Source organism: Panthera onca, chromosome A3, assembly GCF_046562875.1.
Source record: "Panthera onca isolate mPanOnc1 chromosome A3, mPanOnc1 haplotype 2, whole genome shotgun sequence".
NCBI lineage: Eukaryota > Metazoa > Chordata > Mammalia > Carnivora > Felidae > Panthera > Panthera onca.
Window position 1 is genome coordinate 59322860 of NC_138341.1, and position 21323 is coordinate 59344182.

At 35.5% G+C, this 21323-nt stretch overlaps 1 protein-coding gene across 3 annotated transcripts in view; it reads left to right on the forward strand.

Moving 5' to 3' along the window:
* Positions 1-21323, forward strand: part of WDPCP (WD repeat containing planar cell polarity effector) — a 377252-nt gene that overhangs the window by 347758 nt on the left and 8171 nt on the right. For all 3 annotated transcript variants that reach the window (XM_060604729.3, XM_060604709.3, XM_078444546.1), the window contains one exon: positions 20806-20834. In XM_060604729.3, the coding sequence (XP_060460712.1) occupies positions 20806-20834 (29 nt within the window). The remainder of the gene's footprint in view (positions 1-20805; positions 20835-21323) is intronic.

The window sequence follows — 21323 nt, forward strand, 5'->3', positions numbered from 1 at the left end:
ATAAATCAGCCAACTAGTAACCTAACTGTAGACCAGGAAGTAGCCCCATGACCTGGCCCTGGTTCTGCTCCACTGCAACCCTGGAGGCAGGCTTGTCTATCTGGGGACCTGCAGGAGTAGGTCTTTACCTGCCAAAAACACTCTGTAAAGAATGGAAGAGGTCCCTGCTCCTTTAGTTGCACAGACACCAGTGCAAGGCTATAAAGTCACAAAGAAGTGGGCACAGTACCACCAAAGGAAACAAAAAGTTCTAGTAACCAGTGCCAAAGAAATGGAAATCCACAAACTGCTTGACAAAGAATTCCAAATAAAATCATCTTTACAAAGCTCAATGTAGATAGATAGATAGATAGGTAGGTAGGTAGATAGAAAGAAAGAAAGAAAGATAGATAGATAGATAGATAGATAGACAGATAGATAGATAGGGGGCCCAGTGAGGGCACCTGGGTGGCTCTGTCAGTTAAGCCTCTGACTCTTGATTTCAGCTCAGGTCATGATCTCACAGTTCATGAGATTGAGGCCTGCATCGGGCTCTGCGCTGACAGTGTGGAGCCTGCTTGGATTCTCTCTCTCCCTCTCTCTCTGCCCCAACCCCACTCACTTGCTCTCTCAAAATAAATAAAAATTTAAAAGGAAAAAAGTTCAGTGAGCTAAAAGAGAACACAGATAACTAAAGAAAATTAGGAAAACAATACATGAACAAAATGATGAAGCTCAAAAACAAACAAACAAAAACCAACCTATTAAAAAAAAACAAAACAGAAATCTGGAGCTGAAGAATATAATGATAAAACTAAAAATTCCATTAACTTCAACAGCAGAATCAATTAAGCAGAAAAAACCCCAACAAACTCAAAGACAAGTCATTTGAAATTCCAAATTTAAAAGAACAAAAAAGAAAAGAATGAGGGGTGCCTGGGTGGCTCATTTAAGTTAAGCGTCTAACTTCAGCTCAGGTCATGATCTCATGGTTCATGAGTTCGATCCCCACATCAGGCTCTCTGTTGTTGGTATGCAGCCCACTTCAGAACCTCTGTGCCCCCCCCACCCCTCTCCCACTCCCACTCTCTCTCAAAAATAAACATTAAAAAACAAGTGAAAAAGTGAAGAAACCCTATGGGACTTAATATGATACCCCAAAAGAACAAATACTCACACTATAGGTGTCCCAGAAGGAGAGAGAGAGAGAGACCAAAAAGTTAAAGAAACAGTGGTTGAAACATCTCAAATATAAGCAGGAAAATGAACATCCAAATTTGTGAAGCCTAAAAGTTCCCAAAGAGGTTCAAGTAAATTGTCTAAAGTAAAAAGAAAACATTTTCACAGCAGCAAAAGAAAATGACTTGTCACACCAAGGGACTATAACAAGGAATAGCACCTAAGACTATCAGTGGATTTCTCCACAGAAACTGTGTAAGTCAAAAGAGAGAGGGATGAAGGGTGCCTGGGTGGCTCAGTCGGTTAAGTGTACAACTTCAGCTCAGGTGATGATCTCACGGTGAGTTCAGACATGTCAGGCTCTGTGCTGACAGCTTGGAGCCTGGATCCTGCTTCAGATTCTGTGTTTCCCTCTCTCTCTGCCCCTCTCCTACTCACACTCTCTCTCTGTCTCAAAAATAAATATACATTAAAACTTTTTCTAAAAAAAAGGCGGGGGCGGGATGATATATTCAAAGCACTGAAACAAAAAAAAGTACAAACCAAGAATACTTTACCTGACAAAACTGTATTTTAAGAATAAAGGAGAGAGTCTCCCATACAAACAAAACCTGAGGGAGTATATTATGCTAGATGTGCCTTACAATAAAAACTAAAGGGAGTTTAGTTTGAAACAAACAAAAAAAAGTATAAACAATAACATAAAAGCATATGAACTGTCACTGTTAAAGGATATACTTTAATAGTGGCATGTAAATCACTTTTAACACTAGTATACAAAAATTAAGACCAATGTACTAAGAATAACTATCACCACTAAAATGGAACACAACATAGAAAGAAGTAAAATCTAGAATCAACAAAGTTTATGTGAGAGAAGTGTACACATTCTGCACATAAGTAAAATTAAGTTGTTATTAGCTTAAAACAGACTGCCTTAACTAGAAAATGTTTGATGTGAGCCCAGTAGTAACTACAAAAACAAAAGGCACAATAGATACACCAAAGATAAAGAGAAAAGAATCAAAGCATACTGCTGCTGCTGCTGCAATCATCAAATAAAGACAAGTTGAAGAAGAAACAAAATCACTACAAAACAGAAAACAGTTAATGAAATAGTTATATTAAGTCTTTTCCTATCACAGTAATTACTTTAAATGTAAATGGATTAAATTCCTCAATCAAAAGATAGTATGGCTGAATGGATTAAAAAATTTAAAAAGACTCAACTATATGCTATCTACAAGAGACTCACTTTAGATTTAAAAATACACATAGCCTGAAAGTACAAGGGTGGCTACAGGTAACCAAAAGAGAGGAGTCATTACAGTAGACAAAAGAGACTTTAACTGATAAACTATCATGAGATAAAGGACATTACATAACAATAAAAAGGTCAATTTACCAGGAAGATTTAACAATTATAAATAAACATGCGCGCAACATCAACTATATACCTGTCAATACATATTAACATATAAAGCAAACATTTACAGATATGAAAAGAGAGGTAGACAGTAATAAAATAGTAGTATAGTTCAATATCCACCTCTTTATAATGGATAGATCATCTACACACACAAAAATTCAGTAACACAGCAGAACTGAATGACACTATAGACAAAATGGAAACTGAACATATATAGAACATTCCACCCCAAAACAAAATACTCATTCTTCTCAAGTGCACATGAAACATTCTCCATGATAGATCACATACTAGTTCACAAAACAGGTCTTAACAAATTTAAAAAGACCAGAATCATTTTAAATATCTTTTCTGATCACAATGGAATGAAATTAGAAAGTAATTCTTCTCCATGTCACCATCCAGTTTTCCCAACACCATTTGAAGAGACAGTCTTTTTTTCCATTGGATACTCTTTCCTGCTTTGTCGAAGATGAGTTGACTGTATAGCTGTGGGTCCATTTCTGGGTTTTCTATTTTGTTCCATTGTTTCCATCTGTTCTATTCTGTTCTCTTGTTTCCATCTGTTTTTGTGCCAGTACCATACTATCTTAATCACTACTGCTTTGTAATATAGCTTGAAATCCAGAATCACAATGCCTCCGGTTTTTTCTTTTTCAAGACTGCTTTGGCTATTCTGGGTCTTTGTGGTTCCATACAAATTTCAGGATTGTTTTTTCTAACTCTGTGAAGAATGTTGGTGGTATTTTGATAGGGATTGCATTTAATGTGTAGATTGCACTGAGTAGTGTAGACATTTTAACAAAGTTTGTTCTTCCAATCCATGATCATGGATTGCTTTTCCATTTCTTTTTGTCCTCTTTAATTTCTTTCATAAATCTGTATTTTCAGAGTACAGACCTTTTATCTCTTTAGTAAGGTTTATTCCAAGGTATCTTACTGGTTTTGGTGCATTGTTAATGGGAATGATTCTTTGATTTCTCTTTCCACTGCTTCATTATTGGTGATAGAAATGCAACAGATTTCTGCACGTTGACTTTATATCCTGTGACTTTGCTGAATTTATGTATTAGCAATTTTTTGGTGGAGTCTTTGGTTTTCTACATAGAGTATCATGTCACCTGCAAATAGTGGATGTATGACTTCTTTTTTGCCAATTTGTATGCCCTTTATTTCTTTTTGTTGCCTGATTGCTGAAGCTAAGACTTCCTGTACTATGTTAAATAGTAATGGTGAGGGTGGACATCCTTGTCTTGTTCCTGACTATAGGGGAAAGGCTTGAGCTTAGCTTAATACATTCTAGGTCCATTCTTTAGGTTTTCCCCATTGAGGATGATATGAGTTGTGGGTCTTTCATATATGGCCTTTATGATGTTGAGGTGTGTTCCAGTGATCCCCACTTTGTTGACAGTTTTTATTAAGAATGGATGCTGGGGGCACCTGGGTGGCTCACTCAGTTAAGCATCTGACTTCAGCTAAGGTCATGATTTCACCATTCGTGGGTTCAAGCCCCATATCGAGCTCTATGCTGAGAGCTCAGAGCCTGGAGCCTGCTTCAGACTCCGTGTCTCCTTCTCCCTCTGCCCATCCCCCACTCATGCTCTGTCTCTCTCTCTCTCTCAAAAATAAACATTTAAAAAACTTTTTAAAAAAAGAATAGATGCTGTATTTTTGTCAAATGCTTTTTCTGCATCTATTGACAGGATCATATGGTTCTTATCCTTTCTTTTATTAATGTGGTGTATCACATTAATTGATTTGTGAATATCAAACCAGCCCTGCAGCCCAGAAATAAATCCCATTTGATCATGGTAATTCTTTTAACGTACTCTTGAATTTGATTTGCTAGTATCTTGTTGAGAATTTTTGCCATCCAGGTTCATCAGGGATATTATATTGGCCTATAATTCTCATTTTTAGTGGAGTCTTAGTCTGTTTTTGGAAAAAAAGGTAATGCTGGCTTCATAGAATGAGTTTGGAAGATTTCTATTTCTGTTTTTTGGTACAGTTTGAGAAGAATAGGTATTAACTCTTCTTTAAATATATGGTAGAAATCCCCCTGGTAAGCTATCTGGCCCAGGACTCTTGTTTGTTGGAAGATTTTTGATTACTGATTCTTACACCATACAAAAAAATAAATTCAAAATAGATGAAAGACCTAAATGTGAGACAGGAAATTACAAAAATCCTAGAGGAGAAAAGCAGCAGCAACCTCTTTTACCTCAGCCATAGCAACTTCTTACTAGACATATCTCCAGAGGCAAGGGAAACAAAAGCAAACATGAACTACTGGGACCTCACCAAGATAAAAAGCTTCTGGATAGTGAAGGAAACAATCAACAAAACTTAAAGGCAACCAGTGAGATTGGGGGAAGATATTTGCAAATGACACATCATATAAAGGGTTCATATCTAAAAATCTATAAAGACTTTATCAAACTCAATACCCCAAAACCAAATAATCCAGTGAAGAAATGGGCAAAAGACATGAACAGACACTCTTCCAAAGAAGACATCCAGATGGCTAACAGACATATGAAAAGATGCTTAACATCTCATCATTAGGGAAATCCAAATCAAAAACACAATGAGATATCACCTCACACCTGTCAGAATGGCTAAAATTAACAACACAAGAAACAACAGGTGTTAGCAAGGATGTGGAGAATGGGGAATCCTCTTGCACCACTAGTGGAAAGGCAAATTGGTGCAGCCACTCTGGAGAACAGTATAGTTTCCTCAAAAACCTAAACATAGAACTAACCTGCAATCCAGTAGTGACACTATTATGTATGTACCCAAAGGATACAAAAATACAGATTTGAAGGGGTGTATGCACCCCAGTGTTTATAACAGCATTAGCAACAATAGCCAAACAATAGAAAGAGTCCAAATGTCCACTGACTGGTGATTGGAAAAAGAAAATATTTTTGTATATATATATATATATATATGTATACATACATATATATGTATACATATGTATGTGTAGTGGAATATCACTCAGCCATGAAAAAGAACAAAATCTTGCCATTTTCAGTGACATGGACAGAGCTAGAATGTAGTATGCTAAATGAAATAAGTCAATCAGAGAAAGACACATACCATATGATTTCACTCATATGTGGAATTTAATAAACAAAACAGATGAACATATAGGAAGGGAGAGAAGAAGAAAGGGAAGCAAACCACACAAGACTCTTAATGATATAGAACAAACTAAGGGTGATGGAGGGAGGTGGATGAGGGTTGAGCTAGATGGGTGATGGATATGAAGGAAAGTTCTTGTTGTGGTGAACACTGGGTGTTTTAAGTAAGTGATGAATCACTGAATTCTACTCCTGAAGCCAATATTGTACTATATATTAACAAACTAAAATTTAAATTAAAAAAAAAGAAAATCCAATAATCAAAAAGAAAAATAAAAAGAAATGAATAATAAAAAGAAAATGAGAAAATTCACAAATACTCACAACTTTAAAAGCATACTCAAACATTTATTGGGTCACATATGAAATCAAAAGGGAAATAAGAAAATATCTCTAAAGAAACAAAAATGGACACACAATATATCCAAACATATTGGAGGCAGCAAAAACAGTATTAACAAGCAAGGCTATAGCAGTAAGCTTTTTTTTTTAAATGTAGAATAAACAACATAACTTTATACCTCAAGGAACTAGACAACAACAAGCTATTCATGAAGTTGGCAGAAGGAAGAAGTAATAGAGATTAGAACTGAAATAGAGAATAGAAATACATTTTTAAAAAATCAATGAAATTAAGAATTCTTTTGGGAAAATATAAAGTCAACACACCTTTAGGTAGACTAAGAAATAAAGAGAGAAGAATCAAATAATAACAGAAACAAAAGAGGAGACATTACAACTGATCCCCCAGATATAAAAAGGATTGTAAGGGACTATTACCAAAATTATACACCAGTAACTTGAAAAACCTACATGAAATAGCAAAATTCCTACAAACATACTACCTACCAAGACTGAATCAAGAAGAAACAGAAAGCCTGGAAAGACCAATAGCAAATGAGAAAAGTAAAGGAGTAATTAAAAACCTTCCAACAAAGAAAAGTCCAGGACCAGATGGATTCACAGGTGAATCCTACCAATCATCAAAAAAATTAATACCAGTCCTCTCCAAACACTTCCAAAAAGTCAAAGAAGAGGGAACACTTCCACCTATTCTATGAGACCAACACCACCGTGATACCAAAGACTGACAGAGACACCAGAAGAGAAGAAAACTACAAGTCAAACATCTCTGACAAACATAGTTGCAAGAATCCCCAACAAAATACTAGCAAACTTAGTTCAAGAGCACATTAAAAGAATCATATCCTTGGAATGCAAGGATCGTTCAACATAGAAAAATCAGTAAATGTGACATGCCACATTTAACAGAATAAAGGATAAAATTAACATAATCATCTCAATACACGCAGGAAAAGCATTTGACAAAATTCATCTCCTTCTCATGGTAAGAAAGAAAAAACTCTCAACAAATCAAGTACTAAAACAAATGCACCTCAACACAATAAAGGCCATTTGTGAAAAGGCCACAGGTAACATCGTACTCAACAGTGAAAAGCTGAAAGCATCACATTTAACTTCTAAAACAAGGATGTCCACTTCCCCCCTCTCCAATTCAACATGGTACTTAAAGTATAAGGCAGAACAATTAAAAACAAAAAGTAAACAAAGGCACCCAAATTGCAAAGGAAGAAGTGAAACTACCTGTTTGCAAATGACATAATCTTAAATGTAGAAAACCTTAAAGACTCCACAAAAAACAGAGTACATGGATTCAGTAACAACACAGGATACAAAACCAACATACAAAAATCAACTACATTTCTATATATTAACCACCTACCAAAAAGGAAATTTAAAAAACAGTTCCATTTACAATAATGTTTTTTAAAAAAGAAATACTTAAGTATAAATTTAACCAAGGAGTAAAACCCTTATACACGTAAAACTACAAAACACTGACTTAAGAAATTTAAAAAGGGGGCACCTGGGTGGCTCAGTCAGTTAAGCATCCAACTTTAGCTCAGGTCATGATCTTGCAGTTCGTAAGTTCGAGCCCCATGTAGGGCCCTGTGCTGACAGCTCAAAGCCTGGAGCTTCCTTCAGATTCTGTGTCTCCCTCTCTCTCTGCCCCTCCCCCACCAACACTCTATCTCCTTCTCTCAAAAATAAACATTTTTTAAAGAAATAAATTTAAAAAGAAATAAATGGGGTGCCTGGGTGGCTCAGTCAGTTAAGCATCTGATTCTTGATTTCTGCTCAGGTCATGATTTCACAGTCCTGGGATGGAGCATCACGTCAGGCTCCATGCTGGGCGTGGAGCTTGCTTGAGATTCTTTTCCCCTCTCCCTCTGCCCCTCTCCTGCTCACACAATCTCTCTATCTCTCTCTCTCTCTCAAAACAAAAACAAAACAAATACATAGAAGGACATCTCATGTTTATGTACTAGAAGACTCAGTATTGTTAAAAAGCTCGTATTTCCTGGGGCACCTGAGTGGCTCCATCAGTTAAGCATCCTACTTTGGTTCAGGTCATTATCTCACATTTCATGGGTTCAAGCACCCATTAAGCACCCATCAGGCTCTGTGCTGACATCTTGGAGCCTGGAACCTGTCTCAGATTCTGTGTCTCACTCTCTCTCCTTCCCTCCCCTGCTTGTGCTCTGTGTGTCTGTCTCTCTCTCCCCCACCTCTCTCAAAAATAAACATTTAAAAAATTTGTTTAAAAAAAGCTCATCCTGGGGTGCCTGGGTGGCTCAGTCAGTTGAGCATCTGACTTCGGCTCGGGTCATGATCTCACAGTTCGTGAGTTTGAGCTCTGTGTCGGGTTCTGTGCTGACAGCTCAGAGCCTGGGGCCTGCTTCAGATTCTGTGCCTCCCTCTCTCTCCACCCCTCCTCCTGTCTCTCTCTCTCTCTCTCTCTCTCTCTCCCCCCCTCAAAATAAACATTAAAAAAAAAAAAAAGCTCATACTTCCCAAAGCAGTTTGTACATTCAATGCAATCTTTATCAAAACCCCAATGGCATTTGTTACAAAAACAGAAGACAATACTAAAATTTTTTTGGAACTACAGAAAACCCCAAATAGCTCAAAAAATTTTGATCAAGAATAAAGCTGGAGGTATCATACTGCCCAATTCAAACATATTACAAATTTATAATAATCTAAACAGTATGGTATGGGCAGAAAAACAGAAATATAAATTAATGAAACAGAATAGAGCACCAGAACTAAGTCCATGCATATAAGAATCAACTGATCTTCAGTAAGGGTGCCACGAATACACACATGGAAAAGACCATTTCTTCCATAAATGCTGGGAGAAAAATTAGAAATTTACATGTAAATAAATGAAACTGGACCCTTATCTCACCCCATTTTGAATAATCAACTCAAAATGGATTAAAGACCTAAACTCAAAACCTGAAACAATAAAGTCTTAGAAGAAAATCTAGGGTAAAAGCTACCAGACATTGGACTAGCCAATGATTTCTTGGATAGGACACCAAAAGCACAGGCAACAAAAGCAAAAATAGACAAATGAGATTAAATCAAACTAAAAAACTTCTTTACAAAAACGAAGCCCTCAACAAAATAAAAAGGCAACCCACAGAATGGGAGAAAATATTTACAGGCCAAATATTAAATAAGGGTAAGTTAATACCCAAAATTTATAAATAATTACAACTCTCGGTATACAGAGGAATATTATTCAGCCTTAAAAAAGGAAATCCTGCCATTTGCCACAACATGGATGCGCCTAAAGGACATGATGCTAAGTAAACTAAGCCAGACACAGACAAATCTTGGGGCTCCTGGGTGGCTCAGTTGGTTAACTTCAGCTTCAACTTTAACTTCAGCTCAGGTCATGATTTCATGGTTTATGAGTTCAAGGTCTATGCTGGGCTCTGCACCAACGATACAGAGTCCGCTTGGGATTCTCTCTCTCTCCCTTTCTCTCCGCCCCTCCTCTACTTGTGCTTTCTCTCTCAAAATAAAATTTAAAAACTTAAAAAAAAAAAAGCAAGACATGATCTCAATTATATGTGGAGTCCAAAATAGTCAAATACATAGAAGCAGAGAGTAGAATGGTGGTTGCCAGGGGCTGTGGAGAGGAGGAAATGGGAATCTGTTGGTCAAAGAGTACAAAATTTAATTTATGCAAAACGTTCTGGAGATCTACTGTATGTGACCTGTAATGTTTAATACCGTATTTTAAAATTTTCTGAGAGAGTAGGTATTATGATAAGTGCTCTTACCACAAAGGAAAAAAGGAAAAACAACAAAGGGGGTATGGGAGGAAACTTTTGGAAGTGATAGATAAGTTTAGGGCAATTATAGTAATGATGGTTTCACAGGAGTATACGTATCTCCAAACCCATCAAGTTGTATACGTTTAAACATCTACAGCTTTTTGTATCACTGTGGTTAATATAGTTTCCTTCATGGTATTAAAAAATGTAATTGAAGGGGCACCTAGGTGGTTCAGTCATTTAAGCATCTGACTTTGGCTCGGGTCATGATCTCATGGTTCCTGGGTTCAAGGCCAGCGTCAGGCTCTGTGCTAACAGCTCAGAGCCTGGAGCCTGCTTTAGATTCTGTCTCCCTCTCTCTCTGCCCCTCCCCTGCTTGCACTCTTTCTCTCTCTCAAAAATGAACAAACATTAAAAAAATAAAAAAAGAGAAATGTAATTGAAGAACTTGAGTTATTTTGGAACAACCAATATCTGGATGTGGGATTCTGTCATTTTGACAGTGACAGTCATTGTACTTGCCTCGTTCCAGGTTGCCTATATCTCCTGGAAATGAACTGTGCACTTGTTTGGCATTCCAGTTTTTGCAGCTGCCACCTAGGGGGATACCCTTTGATCACCTAGCTCTGGTGGCCAGCAAGGCTTACATTCAAAAGGACTGTAATAAATGGAGAAAGAGTTCTTAACCAGCTACCCTAGGGCACAGCAGAAAGGCAGCAGACTGAAATGCCTGGTCTTTCTGTGAAAGAGGCGTATAAGATACCTTCTTGGCTGCACCCTGAGGGACAGGATTCTAATTTAATACACATCTAAGAGCCAACTGTAATCCTCTCCAGAGATCTCAGAGGGTGGGAACTATCTTCCTGCTCTCCCTCTGCCCTACTCCAGGTCACTGGTGTTTCTGAGAAAGGAGCTTGTATACTTGGTTGGTGCTTCAACTTTTGTCTGCTGCCGAGAGGACAAGTTCCTTGATATCCTAACTCTTGGTGACCGGTGGGACCTGCATTCACAGGCTACCATTTCAGAGGGAATGGCAAAAACACTCCCAGTCTTCCCATGAAAGAGTCATGTCTGCATACTTTAAAAGCTACTGCCTGAGGGTTTGTTTCCAATCAGTCTGAATCTATGAGCCAACCAAGATCTTCCCCTTTTGGACTCTGACAGGTCTTGGCAAACCCGCAACTATTGACAGACACTAAGAATAAAGTAGGCTGCTTGGAGAAGCACAAAGGTTTGAGAGACTTGGGTTGAAAGATGAAAATCATTCCTATGAGGTACTGCTTCAAAACAGGGAATGGCAGCTGTTTTATCTAATGCATAGAAACTAACACAGAGAGTCAAGAAAATGAAGAAAGAGGAATAGGTTCCGTATGAAAGCAAGATGAAACCTCAGAAAAACATTTTCATGAAACAAGTAAGTGATTTACCTGATTAAAAGTTCAAAATGACAGTCATAAAGATGCTTACCAATCTTGCCAGAAAAATGTATGAACAAAGTTTATGAACAAATTTTAACAAAGAGAAAATATAGGAAAGTGTCAAATAAAAGTCACAGAGCTGATAGATACAATAACAGAATTGAAAAATACAACACAGAGATTCAACATCAAAGCAGATGAATGAGAAGAAAGTAGCAGTGAATTCAAGGACAGGTCAGCAGAACTCATCTAAATAGCAGCAGGAAGAAAAAAAAGTGCAGATAATTTAAGGGGTTTATGAGAGAGCATCAAGTGGACCAACATTCATATTATAGGAGTTCCAGAATGAGAAGAGACAGAGAAGGGGTAGAGAACTTAAAGACATAATAGCTAAAAACTTCCCTACTCTTGGAGACCCACTCTAAAACACATTATAATTGTCTAAAGTTAAAGATAAGGAGGGAATCTTTTTTTTTTTTTTTTTTTTTTTTTTGGTAATTGGTCCAGCCTCGCATCTGTGTGGTTTTTTTTTAATTCCAGTAAGTTAATGTTCAGTGTTATATTCATTTCAGGTGTGCAATATAGTGATTCAACAATTCTGTATATTTGTCAGTACTCATCAAGATAAGTGTATTCTTAATTCCCTTCACCTATTTCACCCCCGCCCCTACCTACCTCCCCTCTGGTAACCACCAGTTTGTTCTTCATATTTAAAGTCTGGTTTTTGGTTTGTCTTTTTTTTTTTCCTTTGTTTGTTCATCTGTTTCTTCAATTTCACATGAGTGAAATCATATGGTATTTGTCTTTCTATGACTTATTTCACTTAGCATATACTCCCTAGATCCACCCATGTTGTTGCAAATGGCAAGATTTCATTGTTTTTATGGATGATTAATATTCCATTGTGTGTATATACACACACATATATACACATATATACATATATATACATATATATACATATATATAAAGAAGTGGTATATATATATATATATATATACTTCTTTATCCATTCATCCATAGATAGGACACTTGGGCTGCTTCCATAATTTGGCTATTGTAAATAATGCTATAACAGGGGGTACATCTATCTTTATAAACTAGTGGTTTTTTATTCTTTGGGTAAATACCCAGTAGTGGAATTACTGGATCATATGGTAGTTATGTTTTTAATTTTTTGTTTAATTTTTTTTAAAGTTCATTTATTTTGAGACAGAGAGAAGGTGAGCAGGGGAGGAGCAGAGAGAGAGAAAGAGAAAGAGAGAGAGAGAGAATCCCAAGGAGCTCTGCAGGACCAGCACAGAGCCAACTTGGGGCTTGAACTCACGAAACTGTGAGATCAAGACCTGCGCTGAAGTCAACAGTCAGATACTTAACTGACTGAGCCACCCAGGTGCCTCTGTTTTTAATTTTTTTAGGAAACTCCATACTGTTTTCCACAATGGCTGCACTAGTTTGCATTCCCACCAACATTGCACAAGAGTTCCTTTTTCTCCATATCCTTGCTAACACTTGTTGTTTCTTGTCTTTTTTATTTTAGCCATTTTGACGGGTGTGAGGTAATATCTCATTATGGTTTGATTTGCATTTCCCTGATGATGAATGATGGGGAACATCTTTTCATGTGTCTGTTGGCCATCTGAATGCTTTCTTTGGGGAAATATCTGTTTATGTCGTCTGCCCATTTTTTAAATTGGATTTTTTTTTGGTGTTGAGTTGTATCAGTTCTTTATATATTTTAAATACTAACCCTTTTTCAGATATGTCATTTGCAAATACCTTTTTCCATTCAGTAGGTTGTTTTTTATAGTTTTGTTGATTGTTTCCTTTGCTGTGCAGAAGCTTTTTATTTTGATGTAATCCAAATAGTTTATTTTTGCTTTTGTTTCCCTTCCCTCAGGACACATGTCTAGGAAAATGTTGCTATGGCCATTGTCAGAGAAATTATAACCAGTGCTCTCTTCTAGGATTTTTATGGTTTCAGGTCTCACATTTAAGTTCTTAATCTATTTGGGGTTTATTTTTGTGTATGGTGTAAGAAAGTGGTCCAATTCCATTCTTTTCGTATTGCTGTCCAATCTTCCCAGCACCATTTGTTGAGTCTTTTTCCCATTGCATATTCTGTCTCCTTTGTTGAAGATTAATTGAACATGTAATTGTAGGTTTATTTCTGGGTTTTCCATTCTATTCCTTTGATCTATATGTGTCTGTTTTTGTGCCGGTACTATACTGTCTTGATCACTATAGCTTTGTAGTATAATATGAAGTTTCTAATTGTGATGCCTCTAGTTTTGATTTTCTTTTTCAAGACTGCTTTGGCTATGCGGGGTCATTTGTAGTTCCATACAAATTTTAGGATTATTTGTTCCATGAAAAATGCTGCTAGTATTTTGATAGGGATTGTATTAAATCTGTAGATTTCTTTGGGTATTTTAACAATATTTGTTCTTAAAACAAGGAGAGAATCTTAAAAGCATCAAGAGAAAAACAATTAGTTAAATGCAAGTGAAATCCCATAAGAAAATCAAGACTTTTGAGTGGAAACTTGGCAGGCCAGAGGGAGTAGGCACAATATATTCAAAATAATGATAGAAAAAGACTGCCAACAAGACTCTCTAGCAAAGATGTCCTTAAGATTTGGGGTGGGGGTGTGTGTGAATGAGTTTTCCAGACAAGCAAAAGCTTCAGGAGTTTATTACCCCTAGACCTGACTTACAATAAATGTTAAAGGGACTTCCTTAAGCTTAAACATAAGGCACTAATTAACAATAGGAAAACATAGGAAAGTATAAATCTCAGTAGTCAAGGTAAATATAGCAAATATCAGAAATAATCTTATATTGTAAAGGTGGTTGGTTAACTACTTATAAATCTAGTATGATGGTTAAAAGACAAAAGTAGTAAAAATACCTGTAACTACAATAATTTGTAAGTTAATATTGAAAACTAAAAGATTTAAATTGTGACATCAAAACAAAATGTGGAAGAGGGAGAAAAGATGTCAGGTTTAGAATACATCTGAACTTAAGCTATTAACTTAAAATAGACCATCTTTATTTATTTCTATGTGATGTGAGATATATGTAAGCCTCATGGTAACCACAAAGCAAAAACCTATAGATACACAAAAGATAGGAGATCTATAAGCCTATTACTACAGAAAATTATCAAATCACAAAAGAAAAAAGAAAGAAAAATAGAAAGGAATAAAGAAATTTTAAGAACAGCCAGAAAACAATTAACAAAATGCCAATAACTACCTACTCACCAATAAATTGCTTTAAATGAAAATGAGCTAAATTCTCCAATAAAAAGCGAGAGAGTGGGGTAGCTGGATGGCTCAGTCAGCTGAGCATCCAACTCTTGATTTTGGCTTAGGTCACGATATCACAGTTTTGTGGGTTTGAGCCCTGGGCTGGGCTCTGCACTGACAGTGAGGAGCCTACCTGAGATTCTCCCTCTCTCTTTTCCCTCTCCCACTCATGCTCTCTCTGAAAATAAATAAATAAACTTAAAAAAAAAAAAGACACAGACTGGCTGAATGAATGATAATAGAAGATGCATCTATATGCTGCCTACGAGAGACTCACTTCAGATGTAAGGACAGGCAAACTGAAAGTAAAGAGTGGAAAAAATATACTCCATGCAAATGAAAAGCAAAAGAAAGCTGGGGTAGGTATACTTATAGCAGACAAAATACACTTTAAGACAGACTATAATAAGAGACAAACAAGGTCATAAAATAATGATAAAAGGACCAACCAAACAAGAGGATATAACATTTGTAAATATTTATTCACCCAATGAAGGAGCACCTAAATACATAAAGCAAACATTGATCAATGTCAAGGGAGAAACAGACATCAATTAAAAAATAGTAGGGGACTTAAATTCCCCACTTTCATCAATTAGATCATCAAAACAGAAAATCTATTCAAGGGGTACCTGGGTGGCTCAGTTGGTTAAGCATCTAACTCTTGATTTCAGCTCAAGTCATGATCTCATGGTTCATGGAATTGAGCCCTGTGTTGGACTCTGCGCTGACAGTGTGGAACTTTCTTGGGAGTCTCTGTCTCTCCCTCTCTCTCTGCCCCTCCTCGATTCACACACTCATGCTCTCTCTTTCTCAAAGTAAATAAACATTACAAAAAGAAAATATTAAAAACCATTTTACTTAAATGACATGTTAGACTAGGTGGACTTAACACACACAGAACCCTCTATCCAAGCAACAGAATACATAGTCTTCTTAATCTCACATGGAACATTCTCTAGGAAGAATCATATGTTACACCACACAAGTCTTCACAAATTTAAGAGAACTGAATCTTATCAAGCATCTTTTCTCACCACAGTGGTATGAAACTAAAAATCAGTTATAAGAAGGAAAGTGGAAAATTTATAAAAATGTGAAGATTGAACAACATTGTACCAAACAGTCCATGCATCAAAGAAGAAACCAAAAGAAAAAGCAAATTCCTTGACAAATTTTAAAATGGAAATACAACATATCAAAACTCATGGGATGCATCAAAAGCAGCTGTAAGAGGGAAGTTAATAATGACAAATGACTTCACTAAGAAACAAGGGGTCAAATAAACAACCTAACTTTATACTTCAAGAAACTAGAAAAGAAGAACTAAACCCAAAGTTAGCAGAAAGAAATAGCAACAAAAAGAGCAGAAATAAATGAAGTGTGACTAAAAAAAAAAAAAAAAAAAAAAAAAAGAAAGAAAGCAGAAATGAAACTGGCTTCCCAGAAATTTTTACAAAGGATAGGAGACTACCATGAACAATTAGAATTCAACAAATTGGAAAATCTGAAGAAATGGATAAAACTCTAGGAGCATACAGCCTATCAACGTGAAAATCATGAAGATACAGAAAAGTAAATTAAATCTCTAATCAAAAATCTCCCCCAAAAGAAAATTCCAGGACCAGATGGTTTCACTGACGAATTCTACCCATTTAAGTAAGAGTAACAATCCTCTGAAACTCTTCCCAAAAAAAGTAAAGCAGAGATTTTCAAACTCATTTTACAAGGCCAGAATTACCCTAATACCAAAAGTAGCAATGACACCATACAAAAGAAAACAATAGGCTAGTATCTCTGATGAACAGATGCAGAAAACCTCAACAAAATATTAGCAAATTCAACAATAACACTAAAAGGATCATACACCATGATCAAATGCAGTTTATTCCAGGGATGCAAGGACTGGTTCGACATTTGTAAATCTATCAATGTCATACACCACATTAACAAAATGAAGGATAAAAATCCTATGATTTTCTCAATATATACAGAAAAATCATCTGATGGATTTCAACATCCATTTATGATTTTAAAAAATCTCAAAAAGTGGTTATAGAGGGAACATATCTCAACATAATGAAGGCCATATATGACAAGCCCACAGCTAACATTTTACTCAATGGTGAAAGCTGAAAACTTTTCCTCTGAGATCAAGAACAAGACAAGAATGCCCATTCTTATCATTTTATTCAATGCAGTATTGAAAATCATAGCCAGAGCACTTAAGGCAAGAAAAAATAATTAACAGCTATCCAAATTGGAAAGGAAGAACTAAAACTTTATTTGCAGATGAATGGTTATAGAAAACCCAGATTCCATCAAAAAGCTGCTAGAATAAACAAATTCAGTAAAGTTGCAGGTTAAAAAAATCAACATACAAAAATCTGTTGTGTTTCTATGTAATAATATTGAACTGTCATAAAAAGACATAAAACAATCTGGTTTACAACTACATCAAAAAGTATGAAATACCTAGGAATAAATTTAACCAAGGAAGTGAGAAACATGCCCAGTGAAAACCATAAGAAATTGATGAAAGATTGAAGACATCACAAATAAATTGAAAGAGAAACCATGATCAGATTGGAAGAATATTGTTAAAATGTCCATACTACCTAAAGGAATCTACTGATTTAATGCAATTCCTTTCAAAATTCTAATGGATCTTTCCACAAAAAAAGAATAAACAATCCTAAAATTTGTATGGAAGTACATAAGATCCCAATAGCCAAAGCAATTTTGAGAAAGAAGAATCAAGTGGGACTTGAAATCACACGTCCTGATTTCAAACTATATTACAAAGCCACAGTAATCATACAGTATGATACTGGCATAAAAAAATAAGACACATAGATCAATGGAAAAGAACTGAGAGCCCAGAATTAAACCCAAGCATATAGGGCTAATTAATTTACAATACAAGAGATAAGAATGTACAAAAGGGAAAAGATAATCTTTTCAATAAATGGTACTGGAAAAACTGTTACAGCTACATACAAAAGAATGAAACCATACCACTACCCTACATGCACAAAATAGCCTAAAATGGATTAAAGACTTGAATATGAAACCCAAAATAGGAAAACTCCTTAAGAAAATATAGGCAGTAAGAGCCTTGATTTTAATCTTGGAGACAATTTTTTGGATCTGACACTAAAAGGAAAGGCAGCAAAAGCAAAAATGAACAAGTGGGACTAACATCCAACTGAAAAGTTTTGCACAGCAAAGGACCATCAACAAAATGAAAGAAAACCTACTGAATAGGAGAAAATATTTGCAAATCATATATCTGATAAGGGGTTAATATCCAAAATATATAAAGACCTGACAACTCAACAGCAAACAAACAATCCAATTAAAAAATGGGCACAGGATCTGAGGTGGTGATCCCAGGGTCATGAGATCAAGCCTTGCATCATGCTTCACACTGAGTGTGGAGACAGCTTGAGATTCTCTCCCCCTCTTTCACTGCCCCTCCAGAGTTCTCATGTGCATGCTCTCTTTCTCTCTCTCAAAAAAAACAAAAACCGGGGGTGGGGGGCAAAGGATCTAAATAGACATTTTTCTAAAGATGACATATGGATATCCAATAGGTACATGAAAAGGTGCTCAACATCAGTAATCATCAAAGAAATACAAATCAAAACCTCAGTGAGGTATCTCCTCACCCCTGTGAGAATGGTTATTAGCAAAAAGAAATAACAAGAGTTGGCAAGGATGTGGAGAAAAGGGAACCCTTGTACACTGTTGGTAGGAATGTACACTATAGAAAACAATATGGAGATTCTTCAAAAAAAATAATAAAATAAAATAGAACTACCATTTGATCAAGCAATTCAACTTCTTTGTATTTGTCCAAAGCAAACAAAAATACTAACTTACAACAGTATCTACATTCTCATGTTCATTAGCATTATTCACAATAGCCAAGTCATGGAAACAACCTTTCAGTGTCCATCAGTGATTGAATATGATATAAATACACAATGGGATACTTTTCATCCATAAAAGTCAAGGAAAGCCTGTTTTTTCTGACAACATGGATGGACCTTGAGGGCATTATACTAAGTGAAATAAGTCAGACAGAGAAAGACAGATATCATATGATCTCACTCATGTGTGGAATCTTAAAAAACAAATACAAAAAACAACCCAACTCCGATATACAGAAAAGAGTTTGGTGTTTACCAGAGATGGGGGTGGTGGGAAAAATGAGTAAAGGTTATCAAAAGGTAGAAACTTTCATATATAAAATAAGTCATGGGTATATAATGTACAGCATAATGACTATAATCAATAATACTGTATCAGGGGCACCTCAGCATCCCGTTGACTGAGCATCCCACTCTTGGTTTCAGCTTATTTTGGGTCATGATTCCAGGATCATGGCGTCAGGCTCTGTGCTAGGTGTGGAGCCTGCTTGGGATTCTCTCTCTCTCCATTTGCCCCTCTCCCCTGCTCATGCACGCTCTCTAAAATAAAATTTTAAAAACTAATAATAATGCTGTATTATATTTCTGAAGGGTGATTAGAGAATAAATATTAAAATTTTTCATCACAAGAAAAAATTCTAATGGCTATAGATGTTAACTAAGCATACTGTGGTGATCATTTCACAATAAATCAAATCATGTTGTATACCTAAAACTAACATAGTGTTATATGTCAATTATATCAACTTTTTAAGTGTAATATCAAAATTTTAAAAATAAAAATTCAAATTTTATTAAACATACATAGAATTATCCTGTCAAACTGCCATAAATGTTTACAATTGCTTCTTTTTTCCAAGCACAAATAATAAACAGTTAACAGACCAGCAAAAATAGTTTGATGATCAGCTATTAGTCTTCATCCCATACTTTGAGTACCACTGTTCAAAGAGTAACTCGCCATTAAATTTAGGGAGAAAGCTCATATCATAAATTTGTGATGAAATAACACAAACACTGGATGTGTTTAAGTCAGAAAGATATAAAGTGTTTTGCAATTTTTGAACTATATAGCTAAGCAAAACATCCCATTCTGTACAAAAATATCCCAAAATAGCAAGTAATTTTGAGTTAGTGACAGACAAGTAACATGTATTTTTATAGAAATATAATCATCGGGGAGCCTTGGTGGCTCAGTGGGTTAAGCGTCTGACTCTTGATTTTGGCTCAGGTAAGCCCCGAGTCAGGCTCTATGCTGACAGCACTGGCCTGCTCAGGATTCTCTCTCTCTCCCTCCCACACTCATGCTCGCTCTCTCTCTCTCTCTCTCTCTCTCTCTCAAAAATGAATAATTTTTTTTTAAAAAAAGGAAATATAATCATTATCAAGGCATTTCTTGTTGCCAGGACTACAAGGAGAAATAAGATGCTGCTGATAAGCTTTTAAAAACATAATATACTTGGGAAGCCAGTCTAAATAAATAAAGGAAATAAATAATAATATGTTAACATAAGCATAGTGCCAAATGAGTGGTATACATGCACTAAGGGCTAGTACAGAAACATAACTGGTACCTATAAACACCCACCAATTATACACAATTACTTGTTTCAAGGATGAGAATATATAAATTAATGTCTATCTAATACCATGAATAATGGGAAATTAGACTGTAGCACTATGACATGTGTTTTCTTTCAGTCTAGTGGCATATAAATTTAAGTAAGGATGTCTCTTTTAAAAGCATCATTTAGATATACTAAGCCAGGACCTAGCAGGTATATCACTGCTATGAGAGCAAATAACCCATAAGCAAATACAGTATTCTTTTCCCTTGAGGGGAAAAAAAGGGGGGGCTTATAAAACTCAACTGAGTTTTCTAGGTAACCACCACTAATCAACTAGAATTGGCACTTAGATGAAACTTACTTGCCAATCAAGTTTTAAGGTATCATTTTAAGAACAGAGGGAACAATGTAGATATAGTCTACTCATTTGATTTCAGTGCAGCTCTTAGCCCCAAAGGTATGTATGAGAATCACTGGTAGTTTCATACTATTTTGAGGTTTGGCTATTGCTGTCTCTTGAGTTTTCAGTATTTCAATTTGTTTAAATTAGGATTTAAAATAGTCCTAATTAAAATATTTCTCTTGCTACTAAGGATATATTAAAAAGTTCTGTTAACAATTTTCAGTAAGGCTCTTTATTAGATGTCAAATAATTAATGTTGCAATATTTTATTTTTAAAGGAGAAAGGAGAGAAGACTACATAGAACAGGTAAAATGCTTTCTCTTACTGTTTATCATTAGAAAATTAAATTCCAAGAGAAAATCATACTATATGTGATTATTTTGAACTCAGAAAAAGATGCCCACTGGTATATATTAATGGGAAAATATTTTTCTAGAGAACTATTCAGTTTTGTAGTATTTCAGGGCTGTAATTATTATTAAAATAGTTATTTTTGAAAAATAAAATTATGCATAATGGAACATGTACAATGAAATTATATACATGGAATTTGCTTCAAAATAATCCAGTGGGAAGAAAGTAGGAGGTATATACATGAACTGAACTCACCATGAGTTGATAATTGATGCAGGTGGGTGATGAGTAAAATAGCAGTTTACATATATTATTCTCTCTACTCTGGTTTATGTTTGAAACTATCCAAAATTAAAAGTTAAAAATAAAAGAAAGGTTTATAATAATGACAAGGTTATCAAATTCATTTTTATTATATTTATGTATAATTTTCATAAGTAA